The 20,006-nt window shown below is 35.5% G+C and overlaps 1 protein-coding gene across 1 annotated transcript in view; it reads right to left on the reverse strand.

Annotated features, from left to right (window-relative positions):
* LOC129964165 (receptor-type tyrosine-protein phosphatase mu-like) overlaps nt 1-20,006 on the reverse strand; it is a 51,576-nt gene that overhangs the window by 18,938 nt on the left and 12,632 nt on the right. Inside the window, exons 3-7 of the mRNA XM_056078873.1 lie at nt 17,739-17,826; nt 16,830-16,903; nt 16,349-16,385; nt 15,898-15,995; nt 1,048-1,170 (exon numbers count right to left, since the gene is read on the reverse strand). Coding sequence (XP_055934848.1) covers nt 1,048-1,170; nt 15,898-15,995; nt 16,349-16,385; nt 16,830-16,903; nt 17,739-17,826 — 420 coding nt within the window. The remainder of the gene's footprint in view (nt 1-1,047; nt 1,171-15,897; nt 15,996-16,348; nt 16,386-16,829; nt 16,904-17,738; nt 17,827-20,006) is intronic.

A 20,006-nucleotide genomic window follows, 5' to 3' on the forward strand; every position in this document is an offset into this window, starting at 1 on the left:
AGCTCCATTTTAAAAAGAGACTCATGCGTTTATTCAATAGCTTCAATGACGAATCATCAAGAAGACAAAATTTTCATAAAAGGTTTGAGTTACGAAGGTTTCCTGTATCAAGTAAATCTTTTTAAAAGAAAGGTTAAAGGAACCAATAAAACTTTGTTTTAGCTTTATAATAAATGTTTTTAAATTGAATTGCTGGGAAGTGAAATAACTCTGTGACCATTTTCAGATCTACCATGTTGACTAAATATTTGCATTTCTCCTTTTAAAGTCAAATAAAATGAGAGGGGCGAGAACATAAGTCATTTGGCTTTACTACTCTAATGTCACCTTTGCTTGAATACTTTCTTGCTTATATCTCGTAGCATCAATTAAAAATAGAAGATGAACTACTGTTTAAGAATTAGATATGTCACTTTTCATAGTCTACAACAGAACACTATTTCTTAGAGTTTTTCCACTTTCTTTTCGTGCTAAAAATTTCAAACTAATATTTGCGGAAGTTTCTCTCCTGTTCCTGAATCCAGAACTTAAATTTCATGTTCATTTACAATATAAAAATGAGAGAAAAATTTTACATCAAGTGATAAGATTACACAATAAACTGTTGATTGGTATTTCGTATAAATAGTGCACTCATTCATTTTTTAATTTATGTGTGATGATTGATTGATGATTTGAATGATTCGACTCAAATGATTCGAAAGGGCTTGTACGGCGGATCAAGATCGAAAAACTTGAAAACAATCTTTCAGTCAGTTCACATCTAGCTGACTGGCTTATCAGTTTATTTATGTGCTCCTTATTGCATTTTCTAATTAAAATAAACAGTATATATCTTGAATTAATTCTCCTTGTCAAAACTACCAAATCACCTACTAAATTAAATTAAAATTATTTCGAAAAAAAATTAGCAGAAAAATTTATATTATGTCCTTTAAATAACATTTTATAACAGATAATGCATCGAATAGATTTTTTTTATTTTGTTGCTTGTTTTTTAAATAATCATGAGATAAATTGTAAGAAATAGGATATCCAATTACTTACCATCTCAAGGGTGAAAATTCTGACTACATGCTGGATTTCTGGCATTGAGTGCTCAGAAAGTTTTGTTACTATGATATCTCCAAAGGCCTGCGTGTCATCGGGCCAGTACTTAGCAACCTTTGGCTGAGGATAAGGAATGCATTATTACAGCTATTATAACGGTAATAATCTCTTTACTCAAATAAATAAAAATAAATGTTTAGCATTCTGAAAATATTTGTTAACATAATAAAAATCCACTACGCATTAACTTGCAATAAATGTAATTGTAAATGAAGTTTTTAGAATTCACTTTCATCTTTGTTTTGCTTACGAATGAAGAAATAGAGAATTCAAACTCATCCTGGGATAATCTGTTTTATAATTTTTGCCCATGAAATTAAGAAATATAAACTACTGTTTTGAAATCTTTCGAATGGTCAGATTAACATAATAGTAAAAATATAAAATTTTAAGATACATATTATGAAACTAAAATATCTACGATGAAATTTTTAGAAATGAACAGAACATTTCTAGAAAAATTGAAAGTCTTTAAAAAGCTATGAAATTCTTAACTCTGCAATTGGTAAATGGTAAAAGGTAGTAGTAAAAAATTTTGGATACACGACTAAGTAGGATATGTTTAATATATTTACATGTGCCGTAAAAGTTTTTTGATTCATTAATTGATTCTTAGATATTTATGTTAATCAGCTCATTTTAATCACTACCCAGACGTCTAAATGCGAAAGCATGCTTACAATATGCATGTAAGGCATTTAGAGCTGTAGATCTCCCTAAGAGTTAATGAAAATACGTTGCTTCTGAGCAAGTGCCAAATAAAAAGCTGAAAGTGGAGGAGAATGAATGAAGATGAAAATAAAAATTATTCACTGCCCTAATTGAATTGCTTTTTGCAAAAAGGGCAAAATTAAACATTTCTTTGAAATATGTTATGTCCTTGATTTCCCTGTAGAATTCATTTTTCGTTTCACTCCCAATTAACTGCAAAAGAATTAAATTATTTCTCTTTGATCAATTCTACACACAATATATCATATATTGACACCCCTCTTATGAAATTTGACAATTAGGAGGGTTATGGGATAAATTAGTTATATTTAGCTCTCATTTTGAAGTTACACGAGATTCCGTCTGGGATGGACTTCCCGTAGTGATCAGATGAAGAGGTCGACAACCGTATTGGCACTAAATCCTTTCACATTTGACTCTGATGGATTCCAACAGGAATGAAATATGGAATCAATGCGCTTTCAACCTCCACTCCAACTACTACCTAAAGTGTTGAGCGCCAGTTGACGGTTTGAGAAGGACCTGCCTTCTTTAAATCAGTTTGTAGTTTTCCGAATCCTGTCAATCAGACTCCACATACACTGCGACGCAAAAGTTTAAATTACAAACAAAGTCGCATAGATTTCAACATTTCATTTGCTTTTCTAATATGGTTCTGTGTAATACCTGACTTTTATTATTAAAGTATTATGTGCGCACTCAATATTATAACAATAAAAGTTGATTTGAGCAAATTTAAAATTATTAACTAATTACAATAACAATTAAATAATCAATTAATTAAGGAGTTATGTGTTTAAAAGTTATTAAGTAAATTTATTTCAAATATTTAGACAAAAAATGAATTGAAATTAAAATACACAGAACTTAAAATTAACATTGTGCATTTATGCTAGTTGATTAGTTAATAAATAAGAGTTATCCTCGAAGAAACTAAATCTTGCATGGTTTGAGGCAAGACTTTGTATCATACGTCCTCAATAGATGTCTTGAATTTAATTTACAGCAGAATATTGTCTACCATTGCTACAAAGTTTCAGACAGATGACGCCACAAAGATTCTTTGTTGAGTTAAGATCAGAACTACATGCTGGCCAGGCGATAATTTTTATATTTTTAGAATTAAATCAAATTTTTGATTTGATTTTTCCAGTCGTCACCAAACATCACAACAATATTGTCGCATTGAAAGGAGGCAGTCGACTCTCCATGGCCGAATGGTCAGGGCACTGATCTCATGGTCAAGAGATTGTGGGTTCGAGTCCCGCTGGAGACAATGCGATTCACAGTTTGTGTAAATATTCAATTCCTTGACTTTATGTTTCCCTTTATTTCCTGTTCCAGAAGATTCTGGACATTTCTTTAGTTTACAAGACAAGTGTTCTGTAATATTCTTACTGTCTCCAGAAAAGTATTCTGGAACTTTCCCTGCTAGTATAATAGCAGAAGATTTGTCAGTCACTGTGTTCTCTCAGTTCAGAGTTGAGTTAATAAATTGGTTTTGCTCTATTTCTTGCGTGTGCCATTGCGTTCCACACTAAAGTATCTGCGTGACAGTCTTTGGTGGAGGCGCCGGGTACGATTCCAGTCAGCGTGGAAACGGATTTACGCAGAAGCAATCACTTTAAAGGCCTTGACCCAGAATTTGGACTTTATAACCCACCACCCTGAAAGACAAAGAAACTGTCTGTAGAACAGGAGGCTAAACCGGTCATCCTGACTCCAGTATAGCCACAATACAGGAATCCATCTGTATTTAAAGGAGAAGTAGGACAGGACCCAAACAAATGGCCTAAGGAATATGACAGAGTATCACAATTCAACAGATGGGATGACATGTCTTGCAAATATATTCTTCTTCCTGGACGGAACAGCGAAGCAATGGTTTGAAAATAAGGAAGATAAATTGATTTCCTGGGATGTTTCCAAATCAATGTTAAAAGAGGCATTTGGGAAAACACAGCACTATGTAAAGAAGGCAGAAAATGAGCTAAAGTATCGAGCTCAAAATTCTGGCAAAAGCACGCAGTCATGCATCCAAAGCGTGTTGGGATTATGATCAAGTCAAATCAGATATGTCAGAAGAAGAGAAAGTGTCCCATCTGATGAAAGGAGTCGCTGAAGATGTTTACAAGGCACTACTGACGAAAGAAATAGCCCCTACAAAGGACTTTGTTAAATGGTGTAGAAAGATCGAACAGATGTAGCAAAAGAGGATCCGAGGTAGGAAATTTGAAAGGCTCCCAAATGTGGTACCAATGGCTGCAATTGACCAACAACTGTATCTGGTATCACTTGTACGACAAATAGTACGTGCGGAGGTCCAGCGCCTCATATCTCCAGCAGTCGATCTCGAACTCCAAGACAAAGGCATTGAAACCATTTTTCGAGAGGAAGTGGAAAATGCTTTGGCTCCTTTGTCACAGACAGCACCAAAGTGGACGAAAGTCAAACCAAGCTTCCTGTGCTGACGTTGCCAGACGACCTACGCCCATAGCTCAGCAACCACAGAGGAAGACAGATGTCTGACGCACTCTTGATAGAAGACCCGTCTGTTTCCATTGTGGCCGCCCTGGCTATGTAGTTCGATACTGCCGAGATCGCAAAGCTATTTTTGAGGCATATCGGGCTCATAGGAGAGATTTCGGCCGTTCTCCGTCGAATGAAAGACGCTATGCCGACAAGCAGTCCAAGTTGTCGCCCGGCCCATCACAAGAACGATCGCCGACACGCCGCTATAGATCTCCGTCGCCATATAGAAGATCCAGTCAATCTCCTAGCCGGAGAAATGAGGAAAACTAAGCGATGCGACCTTCCTTGGGGTTGAGGCTGCTAGTGACAAAAATCCTCCGATTGCCGGAAACAATATTGAATTAATCGTCGATAATGAGCCAGTACCTGCCCTTGTGGACTCTGGAGCCTCATTTTCTGTTATTTCGGAGAAGTATCTTCGTCTATTGAAGAAAGTTATGTTTCCAACAACTAACAATGTTCTTTTAAAAGTCGCCGATGGAAATTACGTGAGATCAATGGGAAAATGTACGCTTCGTCTCGAAATCAATGGCTGACCTCAAGCTTTTGAATTTATTGTTTTGCCGCAATGCAGTCGCGAAATCACCCTTGGTTGGGACTTTTTGGGCGTTTCTCAAGCTGTTATAGATTGTGGCCGTTCCGAGCTTTAGTTTCAAGACGTCACTTGAGAATCCAAAACTCCAGACTATACAGTACCTGCTTGGAAGACTATACAGTACCTGCTCGTTCTATCAGAAAGATTACTCTCTTAGGCTGTAAGAGCCATCGAGCTATCGACGTAATAGCAGAGGGAAATAGGATGCTCCTCTTAAATAAGGAAGTTGCCATTCCGTCTACTATAGTTACGCTCCTTAATGGTAAAGCCGAACTATGGGTTGCCAACGGACAAGGAGAACCTCAGATCATCCCTAAAGGCATGTGCATCGGGTATGCCGAACCCTTACGCGAAGACTGCGTAAATACCATAGACGAGGGATCACTTTATTCCATGACCACTTCAAAGGCAAAGTTAGGTGTCATAGAATGTACCACGATGATAGCTCCGGATTTGAGGATCGACCAAAAAGAAAGAATGTTGCATCTATTCCAGAGGTTTTCAGAAATTTTCGATCAAGAAAGAAAATGAACTCAATGTGAAACATCGAATAAACACAGGCGATCACTTACCTATCAGTCAGAGAGCTTACAGAGTGTCCCCATCTGAACGCCGCATTATCAGCGATGAGTTAACCAAAATGTTAGAAAGAGGCCTCATTCAATCATCAGAAAGTCCATGGTCATCCCGTCTTGGTCAGGAAAAAAGATGGAAGCTGGCGTTTTTGTATTGATTATCGCCGACTCAACAAAATTACCAAGAAAGATTTGTATCCATTGCCGCGAATTGACGACACCTTGGATTGCCTAAAGGGGGCAAAATATTTTTCGTCTATGGATCTCTACTCCGGTTACTAGCAAATAGAAGTTGATGAAGCCGATCGTGAGAAAACAGCTTTTATAACACTTGAGGGATTATACAAGTTTGAAGTGATGCCATTTGGCTTATGCAACGCTCCTGCAACTTTTGAAAGGATAATGGATAACCTTCTGCGACATTTAAAACGGACAATGTGCCTTTCCAATTTAGATGACATTGTAGTGTCCTCAGAAACATTCTATGAGATCTTCAGAGGTTGAATACCGTCCTTCAGTGTATACAGAAAGCAGGCCTTGTCCTTAATCCAAAAAATGTCGCTTTGGAGCAAAAGAAATAAAGATCTTGGGACACCTAGTATCCAGTGATGACCGGAACCAGAAAAAATAAAGACCATGAGTGACTTTCCCGTGCCTAGGAATATCCATGACATCAGAAGCTTTCTGGGACTTTGCTCTTACTATCGACGGTTTATAAAGGACTTTTGCCATAAAGCCGAATCTCTATAGTTGTTACTGAAGGGGGACACAAAATTCTGTTGGGGACCTGAACAATTGGAAGCTTTTAATAACTTAAAGAAAGATCTTACCTCCGATCCTGTCTTAGGTCTTTATGACGAAAATGCACCAACGGAACTTCACACTGACGCGAGTGGATGCGGAATCGACGCAGTATTAGTTCAAATACAAGATGGGAAGGAAAAAGTAATAGCTTATGCCTCGCGTACTCTGACGAAGGTGAGAGAAACTATTCCACAACTGAAAGAGAATGCCTTGCGTCCATATGGGCTATAACTAAGTTTCGGCCATATCTCTTTGGTTGTTGTTGTTGTTGGGTTTATTGGCGCAAGAGCCAATCTTGGCCATACTGCGCCAAGCATATGGTTGAATTCCATCCTATATAATATGAGGTTTAAATTTTAAAAACAGACGATTCTAGTAAAAATCGGACATTTTTAAAAGTAACAATGGATGCATGAAATTCAAACATAACAATGATTTCAAATGTACAAATAAAAAATTAAACAAAAAATAATCTATATGTGAATATAGAGCTGAATAGCTTTTAAAAAGTTAAAAATATTCGAGTGGCAATTCTCACCCACCAAGTCTGCTAAAGTTAAAGATAGTGAATGGAAGAAACAAATACGATAAGAATTAAAAGCAAGGCACTGGACCAAAATGTGATATACTGTAAAATCCAGTTGACAAGTGGGACACGTTACTGCTTTTTCGCCTAGAATTAGTTGCCTGTGAGTGAGGCGAGTGTGTCCTATACGGAGACGAGTCAGTTTGACATCCATCTCGCGTATAGGTAGAACAGGCCACAAACCAATGATAGGTTTGATAGAACGTAACTTAAAAACTGCTGTCTTAACATCAGAAAAGGGAAGTCCGATTCTTAAAAACGCCGTCGCAGATTTTGCAGCCAAGTCGGCCTTTTCGTTACCAAAAATGCCCACATGACCCGAAACCCAACAGAAAATTATATTAAAACCATCGTTTTGTAATAAACGAAGTATAAACAAAATACGAACAGCAATCGGATGCATCCGATAATGATAGTTAAAAAAGTGTTTTCAAGGCGCTCATGCTATCAGAATAAATGAAAAAATTACGCTGAGTAGAAGGCGAGATTTTTTGCAGAGCATAAAAAATGGCCACTAACTCAGCCGTAAACACAGAGCAGTAGTTGTGAAGACGATAGCTCACTGTATCAGATGGAGTTACAATGGCACAACCAACATGTCCATCTGATCTTGAGCCATCCGTGAAAACTGATATAAAAGAACAATACTGATAGTGATGAGGCAGAAAGAGCTGTTGGAAAATTATCGGAGTTGATGATTTATCGGTTCCAGTGAAGGGATTTAAAAAAGAAAATTGAGGGATATCCCAAGGTGGGAAGCTAAAAGAGTCATGAACTTTAACATGAACATCGTTAAGATCCGAATCGCATAGTATTAATTTGGTTCTCTTACTGAATGGAAGGATGTGAGAGGGACGGGCATCATATAGTTTACGAAGACCAACCGGAAGATACATATGACAAATGGGGTGATTGTGAACGAACTTTATACGGTAATAATATAAAATAGATAAATTCTGACGCCTTAATTGAAGAGGGAGTTGATGGCAAATGACATACAGGCTCTCAACCGGAGAAGTTCGGAACGCTCCGGAATATATTCTTAGAGCAGTATGGTATATGGTATCTAATCGCCGCAAAACTGTAGGACGTGCAGAACCATACACCATGCAACCGTAATCAATGCGGGAAAGGATGACTGCTTGGTAAATACTGAGTAGGGAGGTCCGATCGGCACCCCAAGATGTTCCAGACAGCACTTTTAAAATATTCAATAACCTCTCCCACTTTTTCCGAAAATAAAAGACATGCGAAAGGAAGGTGAGCTTCTTATCAAGAATCACTCCCAAAAACCGTATTTCATTAACAACTGGAATTGGAATGTTCCGAATATGAATATTCGGATCAAGGTGAAGATTTCTTTTTCTGCAGAAATGAACGCATCGGCTCTTCTTCGGTGAAATAGTGTGCCCATTGTTATCACACCACGGTACCAATTTGTTTACGGCAGTTTGTAACTGTCCTTCAATTATATTTATACTATTTCCGTGGCAGGATATTTGTAGATCGTCAAAGTAAAGCCTAGAATGTAAAGATGAAGGTAAATGAGTTAAAATTTGACTAAGATGGACGATAAAAAGTGTGGCACTGAGGACATTTGCTTGTGGAACTCCCTCAGCTTGATTAAAAGGAGTTGAATAAACGTTACCAATACGAACTCTAAAAGTCCTATCTAATAAAAAGATCTGTAAAAATATGGGCAGGTTTCCCTTAAATCCAAAATTAAAAAGTGTTGAAAGTATGCCAAAGCGCCAAGCACGGTCATAGGCCTTCTCAATATCAAAGAATATGGAGACCAGATGGTTCCTCCTGACGAATGCGATGCGTATCTGTGTTTCCAATAGTACGAGGTTGTTGAACGTAGACCGACCTCTACGGAAACCACTCTGCAACGGGGATATGCATTCTCTTTTCTCCAATTCGTGTATGAGATGTGCATTGACCATTCTTTCAAAGGTTTTGCACAGACAATTCGTCAGAGCAATTGGTCGGTAGTTCAGAGGGTTGGATGCTCCCTTACCAGGTTTTAATATTGGGATCACTATAGCTTCGCGACATTGTGAAGGATACTTCTGTTCAACTCATATTCTGTTGTATAATAGTAACAGATTCGAAAGGGAAGTTGCATTCAAATGGCGGATCATATTATATGTTATCCCATCTGGTGGGGATGAGATAATCATGGGCTTGAGATAAGGCAGTTTTCAGTTCAAACATTCTAAATTCACAATTATATAGGGAAGTACTTAGGTCATTAAAGCGTAAAGGCAATCGTTCCGCGCGATTCTTTATTGCCAGAAATTTACGACTATAAGAATCTATGGCAGAAACTTGAGCGAACGTATGACCAAGAATATTGGCTTCTAATGGGGAGAAATGCATCTCATTTCCCGTATTTAAGACAGGAATGGAGGTTTCACTATATATCCCATTAGCAGCCTTTACTTTCTTCCACAAATGTTTACTAGAAGTCGAGGATGTGATGGATGATATAAATTTAATCCAAGATTCCCTCTGACTACGACAGCGTATTCGACGAGCAAGGGCTATGGCACGCTTAAAAGCAACAAGATTTTCCGTTGTCAGGTACCTTCGAAAAATATTCCAAAGGCGTTTTTGCTTCTTATGACTGTCGCGACAAGCTTCATTCCACTACGGTCTACGAAATTTTCTTAGACGTGGGGAAGTTTTAGGGATAGTAGCAGTCGCGGCGCTTATTATGCAGTTAATGACATGTTGAATTGCTACCGTGATGTCACAATTACTGACCATATTCTCTGTGATATCTTCCAATTGTGCGAATGCATCCCAGTCTGCCTGACTGAATAAAAGCCTTGGTGGACAAGGAGTCGCACCGCCGCCATCAGCATGAGAGACAATGACTGGGAAGTGGTCACTGCCGTAAATGTTATCGCTAACTGTTAGAGTGAGGAATGGCAGGAGTTCAGGTGTACATATGGCCAGATCAAGACTATGGAAGCTACGTGTGGGTTCGTGGATGTACGTCTTCTCATCATTATTGAGCAAACAGAGACAGTTATTAGAAATAAACTGTTCTGTCTGTTGCCCGCGAGAATTTGTACTATCCGAACCCCACAAAGTACTCTGTCCATTTAAGTCACCTAGTAAAATAAAAAGAGAAGGAAGCTGGTCCACGAGGTTGTCAAGATCTTGCAACCGAATGACATCGTGAGGTGGTAAGTAAATGTAGCAAACTGTGACCAATGTCCGTACATGGACTTGTACAGCCACAGCCTGTAGAGTGTATGCAAAGGCAAAAGTGTGCTCGGATATGAATTTGAAGTAAAGATACAGACACCACCCGAAGGATGAGATGATATGTCTGCATCTTTCCGAGCACAGTTATAGCCGCGTAATTTTAGAAGAATGCTAGGTGTCAGAAAAGTCTCTTGGACACCAAAACAGGTAAGATGAAATTTGTTTAAAATAGATTTAATGTCATTAAGTTTGGACCGAATACCGCGACAATTCCAAGAGAGGAATGTACCCATTATAAGACTGGTTTAGAAGAGGGGCGAGAAGAGGCAGTAGTTGGAGTTGCTAAGTCTTCGCAACTCATTTCAAGCTCAGATTCATCCTCAGATGGATGTAGTTTGATATCTGGGCTATTAGTAATGCCACCAAAAATCGACGTCAAGTCCTTGTGGACTTTACCTTGTGCCGCTAACCCCAATGCAACTGAATTTTTTAATACCGATTTTTTCAATTTTATTGGCAGGTCGTTTTGCTTAAGACAACGCTTAGCAAGCTTTAGCTTCAAAGACTTGCTAGATTTGAGTTTTTGTCTATTTTTTTCAGGCTTGCAAGTTTCAGGAGCACTAGCCGTTGATCTTTCAGTGTCAGAATCAGATGTTTTCTCGTGTGGTTTGGTTTTAAGCTTATTCTTAATGCAGTTTTGGCATGAACAATTTGCGCAGAATGTTTTTTGTACTGCAGAGGTATAACTCAAACCTGGCGTAGGAGTTTCAGACACCCGTACTCACCTCTAGTAGGTGAGCCTCTGAGGGGCCATATCTCTTTGGTAAGGCTTTCAAGATCGTCACTGACCATCATTCCCTTGTTGGCTGACAGGACTGAAGGATCCCTCTGGAAGACTCGCTAGATGGGCGCTGCGACTCCAAGAATGCGACGTATCAGTGGTGCACAAAAGTGGAAGGAAACACAAAGATGCTGATAGTCTGTCCAGAAACCCATTAAAAGTCGATGCTTCATGGTCTGGGTACTCCATAGGTGCCACTTTATTCACTAATCTCTCAGAAGAATAGATGAAAGATCCAGAATTGGCAAGAATAATAAGAGACCAACAAAGTACCGAAGCAAGCATGCTGGAATACTTTGAATTAGTCGAAGGAGTCCTCTACAAGAAGAATTTTGATCCGTCCGGAAACTAATTTCTACCAGTGATCCTGAAGCATTTACGGCTCAGTATTCTAGAATCTCGCCATGACGACCCTACCGCCGGACATCTAGGATTCACCAGGGCGTATGATGGAATTAGAAAGCGATTTCATTGGCCAGGCTTTTACATAAAGGTTCGAAGATATGTGATGCACTGCCGAGAATGTCAAAGGAGAAAATCTATTCCTCAGAAGCCACCAGGTCATCTCGTGCCTATTCCACCATCTGCCTCTCCTTTCCATCGCGTCGGAATCGACCTGATAGGACGATTTCCAAACACTGACGACGGCAACAAATGAATTGTAGTATGCACCGATTACCGATTATTTGACACAGTATACGCAGTCACCAGAGCTTTACCGACGGCGGAAGCTACACAAATCGCCAAATTCCTATTAGAGGACATAATCCTTAAGAATGGAGCTCCACGAGTTAAATTACAGACCGTGGACAAGTTTTCCAGTCCACGCTGGTGTCGATATTAATCGACTGTGCAATATCACTCATCGAATGACAACCGCCAATCATCCGCAAACAAATGGCCTTACAGAGCGATTCAACAAAATGCTAGCAGATATGCTTTCTATGTAAGTTGATGTCGAACAGAAGAGCTGAGAGCAGATATTGCCGTTCGTCACATTCGCCTACAACACTGCCAAGCACGACACGACAGGTTTTACGCCCTTCTACCTACTACATGGGCGAGAAGCTGAAACGCCGTTGAATACGATGTTTCCTCTCTTCCCCAACGAGTTCAGCCAAGAAGAAGATTACGTTAGTCATCTGATCAATAAGGCAGAAGAATCAAGGCAATTAGCTCGTACACGAACTCTCAAGGCTCAGCAGAAAGATCGCCGGCATTATGACTCCAAACATCGGATGGTGGCATACGAACCAGGGGATTTGGTGTGGATTTTTATTCCAGTTCGTAAAAAAGGGCTTTCCAAGAAGCTCCTCAAGAGGTACTTCGGCTCTTATCAAGTCTTGAGGCGGTTGTCCGACGTCATCTATGAAGTAACCGATTTCGATCCTAATTCTAGAAGGCGGAAACGGAAGGAAGTTGTCCACGTCTTATGCATGAAGCCATACTATGACCCAGAAGAACAAGACGGCCAACATTCTTATGAAAGTATGAAGGTTCCGGAAAGAGACTTTTCTCAAGAGACTACTCCCCGTGAAGAAGCGACGACTTATACTGACCCTGTGACTCGATCAAGAACTGGAGCCACGAAATTAAATGTCATAACATCGAGACGCTGTTATGAGCAATGCCGCATTGAAGGGAGGTAGTAGACTCTCCATGGCCGAATGGTCAGGGCACTGATCTTGTGGTCAAGAGATTGTGGGTTCGAGTCCCACTAGAGACAATGCGATTCATAGTTTGTGTAAATATTTAATTCCTTGATTTTATGTTTCCCTTTATTTCATGTTCCAGAAGATTCTGGACATTTCTTTAGTTTACCAGACAAGTGTTCTGGACTTTTCTTACTGTCTCCAGAAAAGTATTCTGGAACTTTCCCTTCTATTATAAAACCAGAAGATTTGTCAGTCACTGTGTTCTCTCAGTTCAGAGTTGAGTTAATAAATTGGTTTTGCTCTATTTCTTGAGTGTGTCCTTGTGTTCCATACTAAAGTATCTACGTGACAATATATTAAGGCTCTGGAGGATAGTCCGTTGTTATTTGCCGAGCTCCTACTTGGTCCTCAAATAGAATTGCAGCATCACGATGCTTCGATTCATATTTGTCTATTGTAGCGAAAGGATCGCCTGTCTGAAACTAAAAAAGCCGAGTTTCCTCTGGCAAGTTGTGTGTATGAATCCTAACCCTTTAGTACAACCAAATTGTGATTTTTTTTTTTTTTCATCGGCACCTATCATTGATTGTCATTTCGGACCGCATGACAAATGATTTTTAAAAACATTATATTCTTTGTGACTCAAGATGTCACTTCAGCATTGTTTACTTTTTTCTTTTTGCTACGAACTATTGACAATGTTTTCGTCTGCAAATTCTGTGAAGAGAGAGCCACGACAGAGCTCTAAATTTCCTTTACTTGGTATTCGCCAGTCTTGATTATCATTACGCTTATTCGACATAACGCGGTCTTTCATATTTACGCTGTGCTTTATATAGCATTCGTTCAATAAATAAATTTCTCTGATCGATTAACAATAGCTGAGCTTTATTAATCAAGCTTACCTTTTGCCTTGAGTGGTCGTAACCTTAGCCTTCTGAATTTCTTACGCTCGCGACATCCTTAACTGCGAAGTGTTAATCTTTTCAGAGCTTCCGAATTCCGTGACGTTATCTCTTTTAAATTGGCATATATTAACAAAAATTCTCAGAAACTCCTAATCGTATCCAAATTCTTACAGCAAGTATATATTTGTTTTATCTAAAAAATTTGCATTATAACAAATAAAACAATAGCATTTTAATAATGGTATTTAAAAAGAGTTGAATATGTTAAGAAGTTCTTTTCCTGTAATTTTACTATCATAATTCTAAATTTCAAAGCTGAATAACGACATTGTGTATAAGTTTGCAATACAGTGTATGATAAATTGAACCAAAAGAAAAGGTTCAGTCCTCAAAAGATTGTCAGTATAAATTTTTTGACACCATGTTAATTAAATTAATCAAGTAGTCAAATGCATTTGATTAATAGTTCAAGAGTCATCATCGCATATTATAGATTACTCATGACAAACCATTAATCACTGTAATTTTTTAAAAATTATTTAAATATTTCAATAACATAACATTTTTTTCTTTAGTTCTTGAGTTCATAAAATGCTTTAAAAACGGGCTAATTTCGGAACCGAATTGATTATTTCTTTTCAATTAAAGGTTGCATTAGCGGAGTCTCCGTTTTCGTAATAAGCACCTACACAAGAAAGTCTTTTGCTGAATCCGCAAGCATGTTCTTTCGAATAACTGTAAAGAATGATCTTGGCTACATTATACTCGATATACATTTTTAATTAAATATTTTCTTATCGAAAATAATAATTATTAAAGATTTAATGGGAGACAAGGCAATTAAATCTTGTAATTTTTTATAGGAAAATTTAAAAAGGATTTGTGTTTTTGATGAAATAGGTTATTTTTTAAATTATTTTTCTTATAAAATCATTCCATCTTTTACATTATATTATTCCTTCCGTTATTACATTATATTTTTCTGATCTCACATTCAAGAAAAAAACTTTTTTACTGAAAACTTATTTAATCTTACAAAACGAAAAAATAAAAAAATCTCTGAACTAGATAAATGAAAGGGGAAAAAAACAACAACACTGAATAGCATTGGCAAGTTTCAATGCACTTTTTCTTACTTTATTTTAGATTATCCAGAATTTTAAAATTTATCACACAAAGCATCTGATCTTCTGGTTAATAAAAGGGCTAATGATGGTTTTTAGTAACAGGATCATTCATCCAAAGAAGCATATGGTGCATTTGCATTATAGCGATGCTGAATTTTACTTTTATTTAAATATACAAAGTAAATGCATATTTATTTTTTATTATTATTATAATTTATAAAAAATTAGTAAAGCTTTTAAAAGATTATTAAATAAAGGATGGTATATTTTTGTGAGCATTCAATTTGTATTTTAAAAGAATAAATAAAAAAACATTTAAAATTAAATACCAGTCTGCTTCGCAATATAAATTTTAATTTAATTATAGATGGCAGTTGAGATATGGAAGAGAATTCGTTCAGATAATTGAAAGGAAAACCCGGTTCTTTAGAACCCATCTGCCCAAAGGTTGTCAAGACATCAGTAAAAAAGAATTTGAACTGAAACAATTAAAAACGGAGAAAGAATAAGTACCTTCCTGAATAAATGTCCGAAAGCCGGTCAACAATAAACAAGCGACATTTCTCACGGACCACAAAGCTGACATCTATATAATAGACAATAAAATTGTCTTTGTTCGTTCATTCGGTGAAAATGAATGAGAAAGCATCACCTGTACATGCATTTGTTCCAAAATATCAACTTTTAGAGTGGGAGATTTTTTTCCCCCCTCAATTGAGTCTACATTTTTAAAAATTCCACGGAGCCGGGTTTTTTTTCTTTTCTTTTCTTTCTTTTTTTTTTTATAAATGTAAAAAAAGTAAAAAAAAAATCAGTATAATTTTCACTTGAAGGGAGAATTTTTGTTTTCAAAATAGTGAAAATATTACTATAGGAAAAATAATTTTAAAAAAACATCAGTGCCTTTTTCTAGAAAGGCACTAATGTTTTTTTTTTTTTTTTTTTTTTTTTGTCAATATCGAAAAGCCAATGTCGAAATTTGAAGTTCATGTTTTGGAATCGTATTTATAATTTTAGCGTCAGAAATATGAGCCCATCCGATTTCTACGAATAAAATTCTGTAACTCTTGACATTCACCGGCATGAAAGGCTTGCACTTCTTAGCAATGAGTTCGTAAAAATGAGCAGATAATTACAGAAAAATTATTAATTCATAATTATATTACCAATTATTGGTATAATAGAAAGACAAATTAGAAATATTTTGTTCAACCTTTCCATGCTCCAAGAGATTTGCAAGCATCACTATTTTCTTGATGTTCAGTTGCCAAACCATTGCCCAAAAATCATTAGTTGTGTTTGGCAAAGGTCCTGAAAGAAAGCAAGAATGGCTTTTATGAGAAAACGGTCTTTAAATTTGAAACACAAATATTAACTGAAAAAAGCATTATACCATCCATGCGCGTTTTCTGGAGTTGAAATGACATTTAAATAAAAACAGAAACACGGCGTGTTTTAATATAATAAAAGATTTTAATATTAAACATCCATAACTACTCTGAGTTCAAATTTATGTAATTTCCTAATTTAAAGAAATATACTATTTGGTACATTTATTGTTATTTCAATCTATATAAAAATTAATTTGATGAACTAATCAAGAATATCATTAAATTAGAAGGGATTAAGAAGCTTTTATTAAAAAATCGATTAGGATAACTCACCTTGTGTTGCAATATACTCTTTTTGATGATGAAAACCCTACAATAAAAGTATGGAAATTTTTAACACATTTTTTGACAGAATTAATATTTGTATGTTATTATCTTTTGTAGTTTTTCAAATATTTCTTTGTTTATAATACGAATAAAATATGATTCAAGGTTTACTTGAGCTTACTGAAAATTTTCAAAATCGCTTTACTCACCGACAAGAATTTTTCGTAGAATTGCGTAAATATTAAATCATTTCAGAAGACAACTGATTCAGACAAGAATTCAGCAGCAATTTATAAACTCAATATTATTTTTAAAAGTAATACATATCGAATGCCATTCGAATTTAAACTCATATTTTTATTTAAAATGCTTAGTAGATAAGTTCATACTTTTCTCAAAAACCTCTTATCAAAAAATTTTGCAAATATCAATAAGTAGTAAAGAAAAATAAAGTTAAAATAAGTTAAACAATTGAGCTCTTACTTACATCGAGGAAATTTGCATTGATATAATCGGAATCATCATAAGATCGGGGTTCTAATATAACCCGAGTGTCATCATCTGAAAAAAAAATTATAAACTCAAATTCCTTTTATAAATACAATAGACATCGAATGACATTCGAATTTTAACTCACATTTTTATTTTAAATGCTTAATAAATAATTCTTTACGCTTTTCAAAAAACCACTTATCAAAGAAATTCCGTAAATATTACTAAATTTAGTTCACGGGAAAACGCACTTCGCATTTTTAAAATAAAGAAAAATTATATTTTTTACTCCTTTATAGCCATACATAAAAAAAAAAAAATCGAAGAAGCATTTTTTTTTATAAGAGACGTAATCCTCTATCCACGTGGCATCAAATCAGCGGGTATTCAAATTTCTCAAAAGAATAAAATATTCTTAAAGGAAAAAGCACTGTTTGCGTTTCTCTCTTCAAATAAAGCCATCGTAAGCATGAAACTCAACGATGACTGAGGCATTTTTGAGAAGTCGTGATCCTACATACTAAAAGGATCTGCTTTAGTACTGCTTGTCCGATTCATTTCAAATCAATGAGAGATAAGATCTATGGCCACTCTCGATCGTTACATTTTCTTGTCATAACTGATTAGGAGTAAATCTAATCATCGTATGTGGTGTGATAATATATGCAAAAAAGAGTAAAGCCGACTAAAAAAAGGAATAATTTCTGAGGTGAGAGTCAAAAAAAGTTAAATTGAAAAGAGAGAGTTTCAGTAATACAACGTCTAAACCAGCCATTCTAAAATAAAAGATACCAAAAGTTTGTACTTAAAATAAATATATACTTTATAAAAGTGGAAATAAGTATGCAAGCAGTTTGGGGTATAAAGCAAATCCTTGGTGCAAAAATATGAAAAAATGACGTACATGCTAACAAATCGTCGTATCTATTTTTGGGTAAATTTTCTGGTTTTTCTGCTACCGTCCAAGGTCTTCTTTTTCCATTCTTGATACCCTGCAATAGAGAAGAGGTATCATTGATTAATAAATAAAATTACTGTGCCAACCGGTTTCCATTGTTCTGGATTAAACCTTAAAAAATTTTGGGAATACGAGGACCAAACATACAATCTTTTCCAGATTTTGAATTGCGTTGGATAAAAATTGACCGTTTTATCATCGCAAATATTCACTGACTACAAATATGTATTTCTCATTTTAAAATAAAAAAAATACTTGTGTGATATTTTTAAAAATTGTTTTAAACTTGTCTTTTTTGAAGATTTTTGAAAAATTCACTTAGTTGGATTTTGAATTCACTTAAAATCTAGAATGTGAATATATATATATATATATATATATATATATATATTTGCCATATAGTATATTATGACAAATATGAAAAAAAGTTCTGATACTTGATCCCCATATTAGTACTTCTAATCAGTTCAAATGAGTATATAAATAGTTTACTGTTGTAGAGAGGTTTTTTTTAGTTTGTTTAATTATTATTTATTAATTTGCAGTTTACATTCCTTAATTGCTGTATGAGAAGCTTATTCATTGGATAAATCACTACTTCCGTCTTTGTAGAGGATATAATTAAAAGAATCTGTCTCCTGCACAACTTACAATAATATTTGATGTCAAAACACTTGATCTATGAAAGCTGCCGGCAGGTTTTCACTCTGTCGAAGGAACTTCCGATTGCCGCCTGGGACCACTTGAAGAATATAACATTGATCAATGAAATTTCGGAGTCATTCCGTTAGCAAAATTTAGATACTTAAGCGAATATTCAAGAGCAATGTTATGAGATTTTCAACTTTTTCAGTGATTTATAGGATCTGAAGAGAAATTAAATTTCGGAGTCCACTGATACGTGTTTTTTTTTTTTTTTTTAATCATGCGAGAACATGATATTGTTTTCTTTACGGGGTTTTGAATAATTGAAGGCAACGAATAATGGAAGCTCGAAATCGCGTAGAGAATGAATAAAGCATAAATGGCAATATTCATCTTCATCTGCTTCACTTGCTTTTACCAGTATTGCATTATTTTTTTACATTTTATTAGTCATAAATGTACTTCCTAAAAATTACGAAATCATAATTTTCATACAATTCACAGTTCTATTAGCCATATTTAATAAAAATAATATTGAAACATTTGCATTTTATATAAAAATCTAAATTCTTTTGCGATCAAATATGAGCAAATTAAGAAGTTATTTATTATAGCATAATAATGTAATGTAAGAAATATTTTATTAATATTAACATTTTCTGTTTTCTTATTCAAATAACAAGTAATGTATAAGACAAAAACTTTTAAGTCAATTCCTACTTAGGTCAACAAATATTTTTTTTTTTATTTTAGCTACTTTTTATTAAATAATTACAAAATTGGGCACAAACGTGGCGACCATTTGGCGACTTTGGAGACCAAATGGAAATTACTGGACAAATTTAATTAATTAATTAATATCTGAAAAAAAACTGTATTAACATCAAGTGTTATCCACTACAAGTTTTAAAAAAATGTATTTGAACTTGACTGGATGAATAGAAAGTATTTTATTAACGATTGAAAATTTGAACAAGATAAAAAGTAACGATTGTAAGTAAAACCATTGCTTGTTATTTCACTATCACATAATGTCTAATTTCTGTAGGTTTTTTTTTTTTTTTTTTTTTTTTTGTGTGTGTGTGTGTGTGTGTGTGTGATTATGACATAAAAATCTTCAAAAGTTTGCATGCGGAAAACTGTCAATTCGTTTGAAGAAATCCAAATATATAAAACAAAGTTATGCATAATTGCTAGGGTATTAATAATTGCTTCATGTTCCAAAGTTACAGAAAAATAGCAATACTGTGCAACCAACAGAAGGTATATCTACCCGGTATACCTTCTGTTATCGATATCCACCCGAAACTTTCTCGTATCTCTCCCCATCTTCATATGAAATTGAGGATCCTGGGCAACATCGTGAATGCTCAGATTTTTTTTATTTTTTATTGTCAAAGTCTTGAACACGAGAATAGTGCGCATCGTAGAAAATGGGTACTTGTGTATCAACTACATGCCAGTAGCGAAAAATAGTGTCTTAAATCTAGCTTTTTTTATTGAATCTAGCTTGCAATCTTTGGCTTTTAAGCATCGGCATGTGGTTAACATCCAAGCAACAGGAAATCT

The sequence above is a fragment of the Argiope bruennichi genome, chromosome 3, assembly GCF_947563725.1.
Source record: "Argiope bruennichi chromosome 3, qqArgBrue1.1, whole genome shotgun sequence".
NCBI classification, from domain to species: Eukaryota; Metazoa; Arthropoda; class Arachnida; order Araneae; family Araneidae; genus Argiope; species Argiope bruennichi.